The sequence below is a fragment of the Lactuca serriola genome, chromosome 3 (genome assembly GCF_051521515.1).
Source record: "Lactuca serriola cultivar US96UC23 chromosome 3, Lser_US96UC23_V15, whole genome shotgun sequence".
Classification (NCBI taxonomy): domain Eukaryota; kingdom Viridiplantae; phylum Streptophyta; class Magnoliopsida; order Asterales; family Asteraceae; genus Lactuca; species Lactuca serriola.
In genome coordinates, this window is record NC_136410.1 from 163278282 (window position 1) to 163292220 (window position 13939).

At 35.8% G+C, this 13939-nt stretch overlaps 1 protein-coding gene across 4 annotated transcripts; it reads right to left on the reverse strand.

Annotated features, from left to right (window-relative positions):
- Positions 1-10334: 10334 nt before the first annotated feature.
- On the reverse strand, positions 10335-12993 carry LOC145093326 (membrane-anchored ubiquitin-fold protein 1-like). 4 transcript variants are annotated; one of them, XM_079031432.1, is made up of 6 exons: positions 12901-12993; positions 12415-12454; positions 12001-12317; positions 11423-11587; positions 10788-10885; positions 10335-10621 (listed from the first exon to the last, which is right to left on the reverse strand). In XM_079031432.1, exons 3-5 carry the CDS (start codon positions 12131-12133, stop codon positions 10830-10832), a joined length of 354 nt encoding a protein of 117 aa, XP_078887558.1. In that variant the 5' UTR covers positions 12134-12317; positions 12415-12454; positions 12901-12993; the 3' UTR covers positions 10335-10621; positions 10788-10829. The 4 variants fall into 4 exon arrangements, with proteins under 4 accessions (XP_078887558.1, XP_078887557.1, XP_078887556.1 ...); XM_079031431.1 differs by lacking the exon at positions 12901-12993 and adding an exon at positions 12704-12825; XM_079031430.1 differs by lacking the exon at positions 12901-12993 and having other exon boundaries at positions 10335-10618; positions 12415-12835.
- Positions 12994-13939: the final 946 nt, after the last annotated feature.

Genomic DNA, 13939 nt, shown 5'->3' on the forward strand with positions numbered 1-13939 from the left:
ACGGAGTCTAAATGAAAGTTGTAGATATTGTTTTTACCTACGCGTGGAAAAAAGAACGTCGAAAACGGAGCTCCTATGCGAAAGTTATGAATTTTTGAAAATCGGTTGATTTCCACCCTGTGTGTGATGCGACATGTCAGCACCAGGCTGTGCCTGGCTCACGACGTGAGCACCTTAAAACTCATGACGTGAGTGACCCTCCAGCCTCCTATAAATAAGAGGTGAAGCCCTCTTCATTCCTCACACCCCCCTTACTTCCCTCTCTCTCTAGAACTTCTCTCTAGCCCCAAAAGCCCCCTAAAAGCCTAGGGAACCTCCCTAGCATGAGGCGGAAGCCCCAGAGCACCTGACGTCTCTGAGAAGAAGAGCCTTTCTGCTTGGGAACGCTGCTCCAGCAAAGCCTGATTTTGAGAAAAACATGTTGTAAGTGAGGTGCACCTACCCTAACTTTAGTATAGCTTATGTTTCAATATAGTAATGTTATTAGGGCCTTATAATAATTTGGGCTATTATTATGAGTTATATAAGTGTCGTTATAATATCTTTTTAACCACTCGCGGTACGGGGGTTCCGGTTTGGAGGGTCGCTTGGGTTGTTCGATTCAGAAGTGCTTATACGCCAAAATGATCCTGCCCTCCGGTGTTCCATGTTTGGCCTCATCTGTATATAGTGGGTGAAAAGTATTGTGTTAACGCTTATATAATAGTAATAATAGTTAGACTATTAATTAGTCGTGGTTAACGATAGACTAAGCCCTAGTGATATTGATACTAGGTTTTGTCCAAGAAAATTATTTTAAGAGTAACGAAGTGTTGTCCGAGTGCCGAGTTACCACCTAATCAAGTGAGTGCATAGTTAATTTCATCTTACACATAGATATGAAGTATTTTATATAAATTACGTGCTATGTGTGCATATTATCTGAGTACTTGTTGTCTATGTTGGATGAACGATTTTATACATGTTTTAAATGATTTAAACTGTATATGTATTTTATATCTATGATAATATGTTGGGTAAAACATGGGTAGATGTAATAGATGGAATATGAGTTGGATGATGAGTTGAGAGGTGTTATAGACCATGAGGTGAGGGTGAGAGGTGGACGATGTGAGAAGCCTTTCCCAAATGATGGCCCCGTCATCTAGTAGAGTATGGATGACAACCACGGACTATTCTAGACAGTCTAGTGGAACACTAACAGACTCGCAACCTGTAGGTGTTGTGAACGATGTGTTCACCCGGTGTACTCTAAACCCTGGCGATCTTGCAGACTTGGTGCCTAAACCCTGGCGATCATGCATACTTGATGCCTAAACCTTGGCGATCATGTAGACTTGATGCCTAAACCCTGGCGATCATGCAGACTTGATGCCTAAACCCCGGTGATCATGCAGACTTGATGCCTAAACCCTGACAACTATGCAGACTTAGTGCCCGTTGTGTAAACCGTGGCAACAATGGACTTCGTATAGATTCCTTAGGATGATCCTTAGGAATGAATGAAGGAGGAATAGCTAATTCTTAAGGTAGATCCTTAAGAGTAAAGAAGATAATGGGGATGGGTAATTGGGTTGATTGTTTCATTGTTTAAACATAATAATTATATTATTGTGGGTTGAAACCCTATGTACTCACCAGGTTTCCCAACCTGACCCACTCAAGCTTATTTGAATCACAGGTGCCAATACGAAGTTACATTACACTGAGATATTAAAGAGGTGTACATCACTAGTGTAAATGAATGTAAGTTCTGTTTATGCTTATGTTTCTGTATTAACGATGACATCCCAAATGTTTTAAAATGAATAAAAATACTTTTCTTCGAAAATTTTTTGATAACGTATTTATCATGTTTTACTGGGAACAAATTCTGCAACATTTTTATTAAAAGAGATACTCTGATTTTTATACAGCATAAACAAAACCGGTCTTTTCTGGCCATGAAAATGGGGATGTCACACTAGCCATTGTTGCATTTCACGACTATGAGATATGGCAGATGGATGTCAAAACCGCTTTCCTTAACAGGAAGTTGGCTGAGGATGTTTACATGGCTCAGCCAGAGGTTTTTGTCGATGCAAAGCACCCTAATAGAGTGTGTAAGCTTGAGAAGTCCATTTATGGACTGAAACAAGCGTCTCGCAGATGAATCTTTGTTTTGATTAGAAAGTCAAAGAGTTTGGTTTTCTGCAAAGCGAGGATGAATCATGTGTATATATCAAAGCCAGTGGGAGTATAGTTAGCTTCCTCGTATTGTATGTCGATGACATACTACTCATAGGAAACGGCATCCCGACGCTGCATGAAGTAAAGTTATGGCTTGGGAAGTGCTTCGCTATAAAGGACCTCGGAGAGGCTGCCTATATTTTGGGAATAAGGATATTGAGAAACAAAAATAAAATACTAATAGGACTTAGTCGGAATACTTACTTGGACAAGGTACTAAAGCGTTTTAGTATGGAGAATTCCAATAAGGGGGAGTTACAAATCCAAAGTAATGCCAAGTTGAGTAAGACTCAAAGCTCGAGTACTGAATTTGAGATAGCAGAAATGAGCCGAGTACCATACGCTTCTGCAATTGGCTCGATTATGTATGTTATGACTTGTACTCGCCCTGATGTGGCATTCGCTTTGAGCATGGTCAGCAGATATCAAGGGAACCCTGGCAAAGCATATTGGACCGCAGTCAAGAATACTCTTAAGTACCTTCGGAGGACAAAGGAATGGTTTCTAGTCCTCGGTGGGAGTGATGACTTAAGGGTGCAAGGGTATAGTGATGCCAGTTTTCAGACTGACAGTGACAACTACCGTTCACAGTCGAGTTGGGTCTTTACCCTAAATGGAGGAGCAGTGACGTGGAAGAGTTCCAAGCAGGAAACCGTAGCTGATTCAACATACAAATCAGAGTATATAGCGGCGAGCGAAGCGTCAAAGGAGGCGATATGGTTAAAGAACTTCATTGGAGACCTTGGAGTTATGCCGGCCATAAAGGAGCCCATGGGAATTTTCTACGATAATGAAGGAGCGGTTGCCTTGACCAAGGAACCGAGGGATCATGGCAGATCTCGACATATGGCTAAAAAATATCACTTTATTCAACATTGGGTGGAAGAAGGACTCCTCGTAGTGAAGAGGGTATCGTCGGAGGATAATCCAGCAGATACGCTTACGAAGGGATTGTGTAGGGTTAAGCACTTGCAGCACGCTAGGAGCATCCGGCTGAAGGACGATATTAGTTTAGATTAAATAGCTTTGAAATGTGTAATAGATAAATGTAATTGACATTTAATGATTAAATAAAGGAGTATTTTTTATAAGTAAAGTTACTGTCTTATGTTGATTGTTTACCTATTGTTTCACTTTGCATGTTTTGACTTCCTGAATAATAAGATTATTCAAATGTTCCACAGTCGCTCATACTTTGAGAGTAGATATGAAAGAAGATTGTCATGAATTGGTTTGCAGATTGTATAAAGTGTATTAGACATAGCAAAGGTTTGTTGCAACATTCATAAGTGCTTATCAATTTGATTTGAGCATTGAATTAAACCCGCGCTTGATGGAATCACTTCATGGAATTTATCACGAGTGATTGCAAGACGATAATATCATATAGTCTTAAAACCTAGATATATTGTTTATTGTTTGCTTGTTGATTGTGCATTGATAATGCGTAAACGTATCAGTAACTTGATGTTATAAAACACATTGTTGTGTATGATTTGATAAGTAAATAGTAAATGCATATAAGTCAAAGTTTATCTATTCCTTTTATCCTAAGAGGGTAAAAGCGATATTAGGGCCCCTCGATGATTTGGTTTGACTTATGTGTCGGGCCCGGTCAGGACTGAATTGATGTGTTCAATTAAGTTCTATGTCAGATGAATCAGAGATCGAGAAAAACTTGCTGGACAATAAGTATGACTATGTTCCATGTAATTGTCTACACGATATCTAGAACGGAGGACTATACGATCCCTTATCTGAGGGACAGTTTATTGATAAGATCAGAGTTCGACAGCGTCTTTGAGGGCTTAGATTGCTAATCGGATTGTACTTACATTTGTAGTTACTAGACTTATCCAAGTGAGAGACTATTAGATTAGTGTCTAAGCCTGTAACAATATTTGGTATGTACTTGACCCGGTTGTGCATGGTCCTTTTGGATTGCCTTCACCAAAACAACATGACAGGATGATTTATGAATAAGAGAGGTTATATGGTTTATTAATATATTATATGAATAATATATTAAAGGAGAAATCATATAGTTTAATTATTATTAGACAAGAATTAATTTTGTGGCTAAAAGACATTAATTAAATAACGGGGACTTAAACTGACAAATGTGTGATAGTTGAATATTGGCTGGGAAGCCTTATGGACTAGGCTTGGACGAAATTAGGGATGCGTCCATTCTAATTTTGGCCAAAGAGGCCCTATTCCAGAAACTTCCTTGGACTGCTTCAGGCCTAAGCTGTCCATTAGGGTTTTGACTGAAACCCTAGTAGCACCAGTATAAATAAGACCCCAAGGCATCCAATTTTCGGCCACTTGAAACACTAGGAGTCTTCATAGCCAAAATTGTGCCATCCCCTCTCTCTCAATTAGCATCCTCTTGCTTGTGGTGTTTGTAAGCCATTAGAGGAGTGACACTTGTAACTCTAAGCTCCAAGACAAGAAGTTTCAAGCCATTGTAGAAGAGGTAATCATCTAGATCTAATTTCTTATGTTAATTTCGAAATATGTATGCTAGATCTAGGATTTATAAGTCTTGGATGAATTGCATGTACAATAGAGAAACCTAGATCCAAGCATTAGGGTTTGCATGAGCACATAGGATGTTCTTTTGGCTTAAACCCATCACTTTGGGCTAGCACCTTCTTCTTCTTCTTCCTTCAAAATGCAACCAAACACTACAAAAATCTCAATGTCACACAAGGGAGGCTAGGGTTAGGGTTTTTGGTCTTGAGAGGGTGACAGAGGCTGAAAGATCACAAAACCCTAGCCATAATGTCCTTTATATAGGGCATAAATCCCATGGATTAGCGCTTCTCCAAAATCGGTTGCCACGTTGTGGCACCCATTGCCACGCCATGATGGGTCATTTAAATCCGCGGTCAAGAGAAATAATTCCATGTTGTGGCCGCCCGAGAATAAAATTATGAAAACTAAATAAATAGACGCATTCCTGAAACGGGTGTTACAACTCTCCCACACTTAAATTAGATTTCATCCTCGAAATCCGTCTTGGTTAGAATCTCTGAAAACAATGCCAAAATATTCCATAAGTTCCCTCTAAATACTTCGAAATCAAGGCATCTCGTAAATAAAAACTCAAGAGATCACTTGGAAACCCATATCTATCAACAACAACCCAATAATTTGAAAGTACTCGACTACAACAACTATCGTTCTCTTCTTAACTATAAGATCCAACTTCCAGTGAAAACCACTCAAACCGGAAAACTTCTAAAAAAATTGGAACTACAACTAACTCCATCAATAAACTCGCAAAATCGAGAACCCATCAGTCTAAACTTCAGAACCCATACCCTAAGTCTGATTATCATCCATTCGTCGTACATACCCCAGTTCCCTGACTAGGAACACCACCAAAACATGCATAAAGAATATTTCAAAACATACTGATTATGAATTTCTACTAATCCCAAATCCGGAAGTTAAGCCCAAAACCTTACATACCTACTTCACTTCCTAACAAGTCATCACCACCTACTGCTCCCACAAGCATAATGATGGTCCATCCAAGAATTTCACGTTGCACCCAAATCCATCATTAGCTCAGGTGTACATCCAATTGACATCTCGATACATCTACAACAAACTTCATGACTCAAGATTACATAACCAATACCCAACGTTGGTAACCAAACCCTTAATAAATCGCCCTTAAGAAAACGGGGTCCACATTTGCAAACATTCAACAAGAGACTTCTGATGCACAATCAATACTCCCAATGACCTTTTACTGTCCACACGATCTAAAATAGTTGGTCACTAAGTCTCCTGACTCCCAACAATGCACTAACACCCAAACATATCAACAAGACTAACGATATGAGACATAAGAGTCTCAATCAAATAACTACCACGTTCCACCCATATGAATCATACAGCTACTGGTCCACGATACATCGTGGCACCCTCTAGCCACTGGAACAATAAGCTCACAGTACTATGCCAATCTCACCGCTATTCCATCACTATCCTGAAGACTCATAACCAGCACCACATGGCCTAAAGATACTCAACCGCTAATTCACCGACTTGCAGGAAACCAATCAACATCCCCTTCAATGCCAACTAAACACAACATGGGCCATACCCTTTTATCACACAAAATTTCTTTCACAATACATATTGTTACCAATGCAAAATCAGACGAAAACATGGTCGCACACAACCATGGAATGAGATAGGTGGTCCTACTCTTGTTCCAATTCAAAATCTATAAACCAAATAAGCACTATGCCAATAATCTGAATACAGTGCTCTCATGCCATCACACTCAATCCACATACACTACCTCGTGACCATAATCAAGGCACTACCACAATGTACACCCCCAAGGGGAGACACATAACCAACCTTGGATCTACTTCATTCCTTCTTCCTCACAACCTTACCTAAAGGGTGAGGTACCAGTAGATTTAACGAAATGACGAACCTCAATTGTTAGCAGAACATCCTCATGAACGGTCGATACAAGATCTCACACCTCGATTGACACTGAACAAATCCCACTAATACGTAATTAGCTCGATAAAACTTCCAAAATTATCCATATTGGTTGTCAAAACCCAGTCAATCTAAATACCAACCCTGACATGCCCCAAAATTAGATTCTACGTTGATCTAGAGTTACACCTAAAAAAACTAACGACACCGCCCGACATCCAAAATCCTAATAACCAGGGACAGTTGTTGAGCCCAAGCCCACTATGAACAATACTTCCATAACTAACAATTAAGGGTACCCATACCCAAAAACCAAATAGACAACATACAAAATTTTTCGATAGGTTGATGCATCCAATGAACTTCAATTGATACAAGTGGAAACCTTCGAAGAACCTCAACCATTGATGATGAACGAAATGACCAACGATTAAGAATGCATTGACAGCAGATCCATTAATCCAAAACACTACTGAACCAAAACCCATGTAGAACTAAACACAACAAACTTTGAAGCTGATTTACCGATCAATAATTGCCTAACCTAGACTATAGATAACAACATATACAACGAGCTGACGAATCCCTCGACAACCGATACTCAACCCAAGCATCCTAAATGCCACTTGATCTATTCACCGACATCCCGAAAGGAACCACTGGCTATAACGAGCCCCTTGTCCAACAGCTTCCTACCGTGAAGATAACTCATGCATTCCTGAGCACATACATTTGATGGAAACTTGCTTTGCATCCCCGACTTGAACAAATCCTAAGCCAAATTCTCGCATACCCAAACCATAGATCCTTATGACCTATACTTTTGAAACCATGTACTCTAACCCATTGATGATTCTCCAAGCAGAATACACAGTTCTCCCCCACTTAAGGTTCGAACTATCACCAACTGACAATGCAACAAACCAACAATCAAACCGACTCAACCAGATACATACCATCCCTGGCTCTCGAAATGTATAACACAACATAAGATGATCTTCCAAATGAAGACCAAGAAAACTCAAAGATATTATGAATCTCAGATGAAGACCTCAGAAACCTCCCAATCATAACTGCCTCTAACATCAAGAATCCTTATAGATGCACAAGAAATAATTATGACAGTCTATTCATAGCTCTGATTCTTTATCTAGAAACAAATGAACTACCACCCACCTCGTCTATAAATCCCCATCAAACAATTCATTACGAGCATTATCATAAATATAATAAGCATCATTTGCTTAGTCAATAGTCAGGATACGTCAGACACAACAAAAGTTGTCATTCCCAATTCACCTCCTTGATCACCTGAAACGATCAACTAGTGTCTGACTTAACTAAATTCAAAGAAAGCAGGCCCTTGATCTGATCTCAAGGCAATCCTCTTGTGTATTCCCACTCTGCTAACTTGTCACCGAAACCCGCAACTATCTAGGTCTACATCCCATCTTTGAAAATCCTATGTCTGCTCTCTTTCTTTCCTCCGAACACGAAAAGTTGGGAGAACATAATCACAATCGTGGATAGTGACATCTCAATCCATCTGCCTATCGCTAAGCCTATGGTTGCAATCCTCGAATCGATCATCAGAATTGTTTCCTTCTTGAGGCCCAGTGACTCAATTGGCGCTACCTCGAGCAAGGCCCTCTAGACCTCAAATCAACTAATTGACCTGGGTTTGCACCATTCAAACCCAAATTGGCATGCTCATTAAGGCCCAAACAATCACCAAACCCATTCTCAGCCTGAATAACCATAACGATAAATTGAAAAGACATAAACACATTGCAATGAATCATGGTGCCAAACCATACAATCTACCCTCAATCAGCTCCATAAAATCCCCTAAAGTTTTCCTCGATTCGAGCACGAATCATGTGCTTTAACTAGTACGGGCCCAAAACTACCGTCCACACCTATCCGTACTTTCCGCAAGAATCGTTCCAGATCCTCTAAGTAACTACATGTCTACTACCGTCCGATCCAATCACATATACTCGCTCTCAAACGAATATACATCACCAAACAACGTACTAATTCCTCTAAAGGCGCTTCCTAGACTCTCCTAGGATTCCCACCTCACGCTGTCATCAGTTGCTGAAGAACCCCTACTAATATCAGTCAACTACTTCATGAATACAATTACATGCAACAAAACTTAAATAATATTTCGAATAAAAGACCCAACCCTACAAAGGTTAGACTTAAACGAGACCTGTAAAATAGTTTCAAATCAATCATTCTAGAATTATTTAACATTTGCAACATGTAACTTAACATATCCATTTAATAATTAGCCCACATCAATATGGGTCGCACATAACACAAAGCAAACAACATCTAGGCAGTAACATTTTATAGGCCACAAAATAAAAAACGCATCTTCCAAACAACTTGCTTTTACGATGCTAGGAACTTTTACAAACATTGCTAATCTCTCTCTCTCTCTCTCTCTCTCTCTCTCAAATGCTCACACGAGCACATTCTAACATTCTTCCTAGGCTTTCCTAGGGTTCCCTTCACGCCACTCTCCGCCATCAGCTGCAGAAGAGACTCCCTCCAATACCTTCTAACTACCTAACAAATACAACTACATGACACATGCACTAGATAATTCTGTGACTGCAAGGTCTCATATGACAACGGTTGGACTCAAATAAGAGTTTCACAATAGAGTTAAGCATAATATTCTAAGATTATCTAATCCTCGCAACATATAACCTAACCTATTCACTTAATGGTTAGTCGATATTTATAAATATTGTATTTTTAGACAATATTATGTTCCAAAAAAATATATATTTTGTTTTTTACTTGATTGAAAATAAATATATTTTCATATCAAGAGTGAAATGTTATTTTTTTTACTAGTCTTTTTTTTTACTTACAGACTCCATTGAATCGGAAAGCTAAGGCCCAGTGATACTCTTTTTTACGACCAATTAAAACCCGTATTTTTACCCATTTGATCCATTTTTCACTTTTTCTTTTCTTTTTTACAAAATTGCTTTAAATTGCAATAATACGAAGGGAGGTGATTTCAATTTATGTTTTTTATCTATTCATTTTAAAATAAGATGTTTTAATAAATCCTTAATAAAATATTAGAAATATATATAAAAACTAAATCCGTAATTAAATCATATCCACAACTTTCACAATTTTGCAAAGATTTAGACTAAAAAAAATAACAAACCACAGATGAAACATAAAAATAAAAAATAAAATAAAAATCCATTTAATATAGAACATAACACAAACCGACCATCAATTTAAATTGTGTAATATTTACTTTTTCAAACAAAAAAAAATGGTATATACCAAAACAACACGTGCTTTAAAAACTACAATATGTTAAAAACTCATACCTTGTGCTCTAAAAGTTGTACCTCAAGAAATACGAAAAGACTTGAAACGAATTTGGGGAATCTTTCTTCTACAACAACTTGTACATTATGCATTGAAAGTTGTACATTAATACCGATAACCCCTTTGTATATACATCGTTTGACCATTATCGAAAAAGCAATAAGTCAACATCTATATCTGCTCTAATGAAGCTTACACAAAACAGCAATCAATGATTTGTACCTTGTGCAACAAAAGTTGTACATTACCCAAACAAAAAACAAGAAATATACTTCGTTTCCATTCAAATAATCAAATCTAATCACAGTTTTCCAACCAAATAAGAATCAAAAGCCATCAAGAAAGATTTTTCAAGTAAAAAAATCCACAGGATTTAACAAAATATGCAAAAAAAAAAAAAAACAACCCAAAAAAAAAAAAAAAAAAAAAATCTGTATAGATACAAATGTATATAATTTCACCAATTTTTCCTTTTTCTTTTTTCTTTGTAAAACCTCAATCCAAAGTCCAAACCATTCATTAACAGCATCATCATCATCATCATCTGCCATAAATTCATAAAAATAAATCTACTTTATTTTTTACCCAACAATAGTAACATAATTACACTTTTTTTACCAATGTGTAACACATAATAGCATAAATTTAAATAATTTAATGATAATATCAATAGCAATATGTAACAAATAAAGAGTAAAGTGGCAACAAACCTGCAAATGAAGATGTAAATCGGTTGTATTTGGATTTGCTTCTTATAATATCACACATACACACTTGTTTATCTTTGGATCATCTGTCACTTTCTTTTCTGTTGATTTTCAAAAAGTAAAATATAATTTAGATTTTAGAGAATGTTTGTGTTTGATTCGAATAATGTTTTTGGATGAAATTGGAATATAGATCTGAAAATCAATTAGGAATACGTGTAAAAAGATTACCCTTTTAATAGTTTCTTGTTCATGAAGCTTTTTTAAAAAGGGCATTTCAGTCATTTACAACATATGTTTCCTTTGTATGTTTTTGTTTCGTTTGCAACAATGTCAAAAGGAATTAGAATGTAAAAAACGACAAATGACATAATTACCCTTTATTATTTCCTTTTGTAAGTGACTGTTTGTTTCATAAATACGTATCTGAAAATCAATTATAAATACATGACAAATGACAGAATTACCCTTTTTGTAACAAAATGTTACTTTTATAAAAACATAGTTGAATACTAACTATAGATACTTGTAAAAGTATTTAAATTCCCTTTTAATCAATTCATTCTTCACGAAACTTGTATAATCTATAGTTCTATGCACACATTTAAAAAAGGGTATTTTGGTCATTTTACACTTACCTTTTTCTTGAGGTGGTTGGCTAACGACAACATGCATAGTAGTAACTCCACCAGGAACATCACACAAAGGACTCCTGCATTCGCCTATTGTTCTATTGTTCTCCAATATTTTTCCTGCACTAATTATCTTTAAATCTTTAACTGTTTTTGGAGCATTCTCCTTTTCTGCAAAACCAAAAAGATTACATTTTTTTTAAAACTTTAATACAATATCATATTTTAAAACTTTAAAGATTTTTATTTAGCAAATGATCTAAATCGTCTAAAACACCCAAAAAGGGAAAAATTAAAAGAAACCAATGTGATTATTTAAAGGAATAATCACTTAAATGACCAAAATAGGAGATGTCGTATCATAAAATGAACAATTTTTGCGTAAAAAATTTGAGATAACTACATATGTCTTTGAGAAATTCATTAATTTTGCGAAATAACGATTATGGTAATTTTAACGATTGAAATTTGAATCTGATTTATTTTCAAAAATTTAACTACAAATATGCATCGCGAAGACATGATAACCACAAAATAAACATGTTTAAATACCGAAATTTTAAGTATAAAAGATTTCTACAAACCTTTAGGCCATTGAGAAAGTATGCTTTCTTTCAAAGTCGCAACACTTGCAGCTGCTGGAAAGCTTTTAGGACCAATATCTGACCCATCAATCAAACGGAATTTTATCTCTAATGAATCTTGAACTCCTGACATCTTTGATCTTTTGACTTTATCTATAACGGAAAATTTATGTATGCAAACACCTAAAGATCTTTAATTTGTTCTTGTTCTTGTTTCCTCAAGACAAAAGTAACAATCTTTATGAATTCAATTGGATAATACGAATAGGGTCTTCGTTCTTTGATCTACACCCATCAATTCAATTCCTGATTGCACTCTGAAATTGTCGTATATTTAGTAGTTAATAAAACAATATTTTCTTTTGATTGAAATCGATTATAGAAATACAAAAGATAGAGAGCATAGAGACTTACCAATCAATACATGAATCGGTCAACAGAACCATGGTAAACCCTAGAAATTGCAAATTTAGGGCAAGAATTAGGGAAGTGATAGCATCAAAGAAATTAAAAACCCACAATCTTTTTGAGATCCAGAAGGATTTAAGCATCAAAGAAATGAAAAACCCACAATCTTTATGATATGGGTATTTCAAGAAACTCAAAGAATCACATCATCAAGAAGGCTTTAGCTTCGAATAAATCAAAAACCCACGATCTTTTCTTTATGGGTATTTTAAGAAACTCAAAGAATCATAGAAACCTTCAACTCGATGACCCAATTGATAAAGAGAAAGTCAACAACCACCAAAGAACGTATCATCTACTCGAATAATCAAGTGGGCATAGTTTATGAATCAAGTCAAGTCGATAATAATAAAGGAAACAAAGATCAAATCTTATTTTACATGTATAATGACGACAAAGAAGTTGATCAAAAGTAGAATGAAATAAACTTACCTCAAGAAACGGATCCTCTTGTCCACTTCTGTCACGGTTATATTAGGTGATGAACAAAGACCACTTTTTCTGTATAGGAATTAAAGAATTATTAATGATCTTTCATGTGAAAATAAATTAATAGGTACTTGTCACTTGCTAGTTGTCATATAAACCAAGTCCTATGCATTGTATAACATAGAAAATTATAAGTTTTCTTGTTTTAAGAAAAGATACAATATTTGATTTAATAATAATTGAATATATTTATTTGTCTGATTAATTAAAGAGAAAAAAAAACAATTTGAGTTAATCTTATTTAACATTTTTTAAGATTTAATAAAAATTAGGTGTGAGACCCGTGTATTACACGGGTTGATTTAAAAAAAATGAAATATTAAACTAAAGTGTAAACTGAAAATATTTTTTAATATACAACTTCAAAATAAGAAGAGAATTAACGTATTTAATACTTTACATATATATAATTTTAATTTTAAAAATTGAAACAAATCAAAAATTGACAATCGGATAATATATATTTCAAAAATACTACAAAATGACAAGTGTCAAAACTCATGAGAGATTGACATGTGGCAAAAAAACTTTTATTTATTAAGGAGGATTTATAAGTTTTCCAAAAATAACCATAAATTTAGCATATTTTGTCTTTGAAATTAAAGATGTCATGAGAAGTTACCATTTGTTTTAAAAAATCAATCCTTCGCAGATGCTATATGCAAAATGGCACCTATTATTTGCGAAAAAACTCATATACCGACTATTGATATGTGAAATAATTAATAAGTGTGACATTTTGAGTACAATTAGGGTGAAGAGTTTTTTTCCCTCGACTCTTCCAACTCATTTGTTACCTTAGATGTTACATCATTTTTCTTTTTCCTCTCGTTCTCATCGCTCCTAACTCATAATACAAATAATTTACTTATTCTTAATGGTACAAGTAATGAAGCTAGTACAAATAGAAGAAGAGCAAAGAGAGTAGGGCATGGTGAAGTCGGCCAACCCTCACCTAGTTAAACTCTCCCTCTGGTGGAGT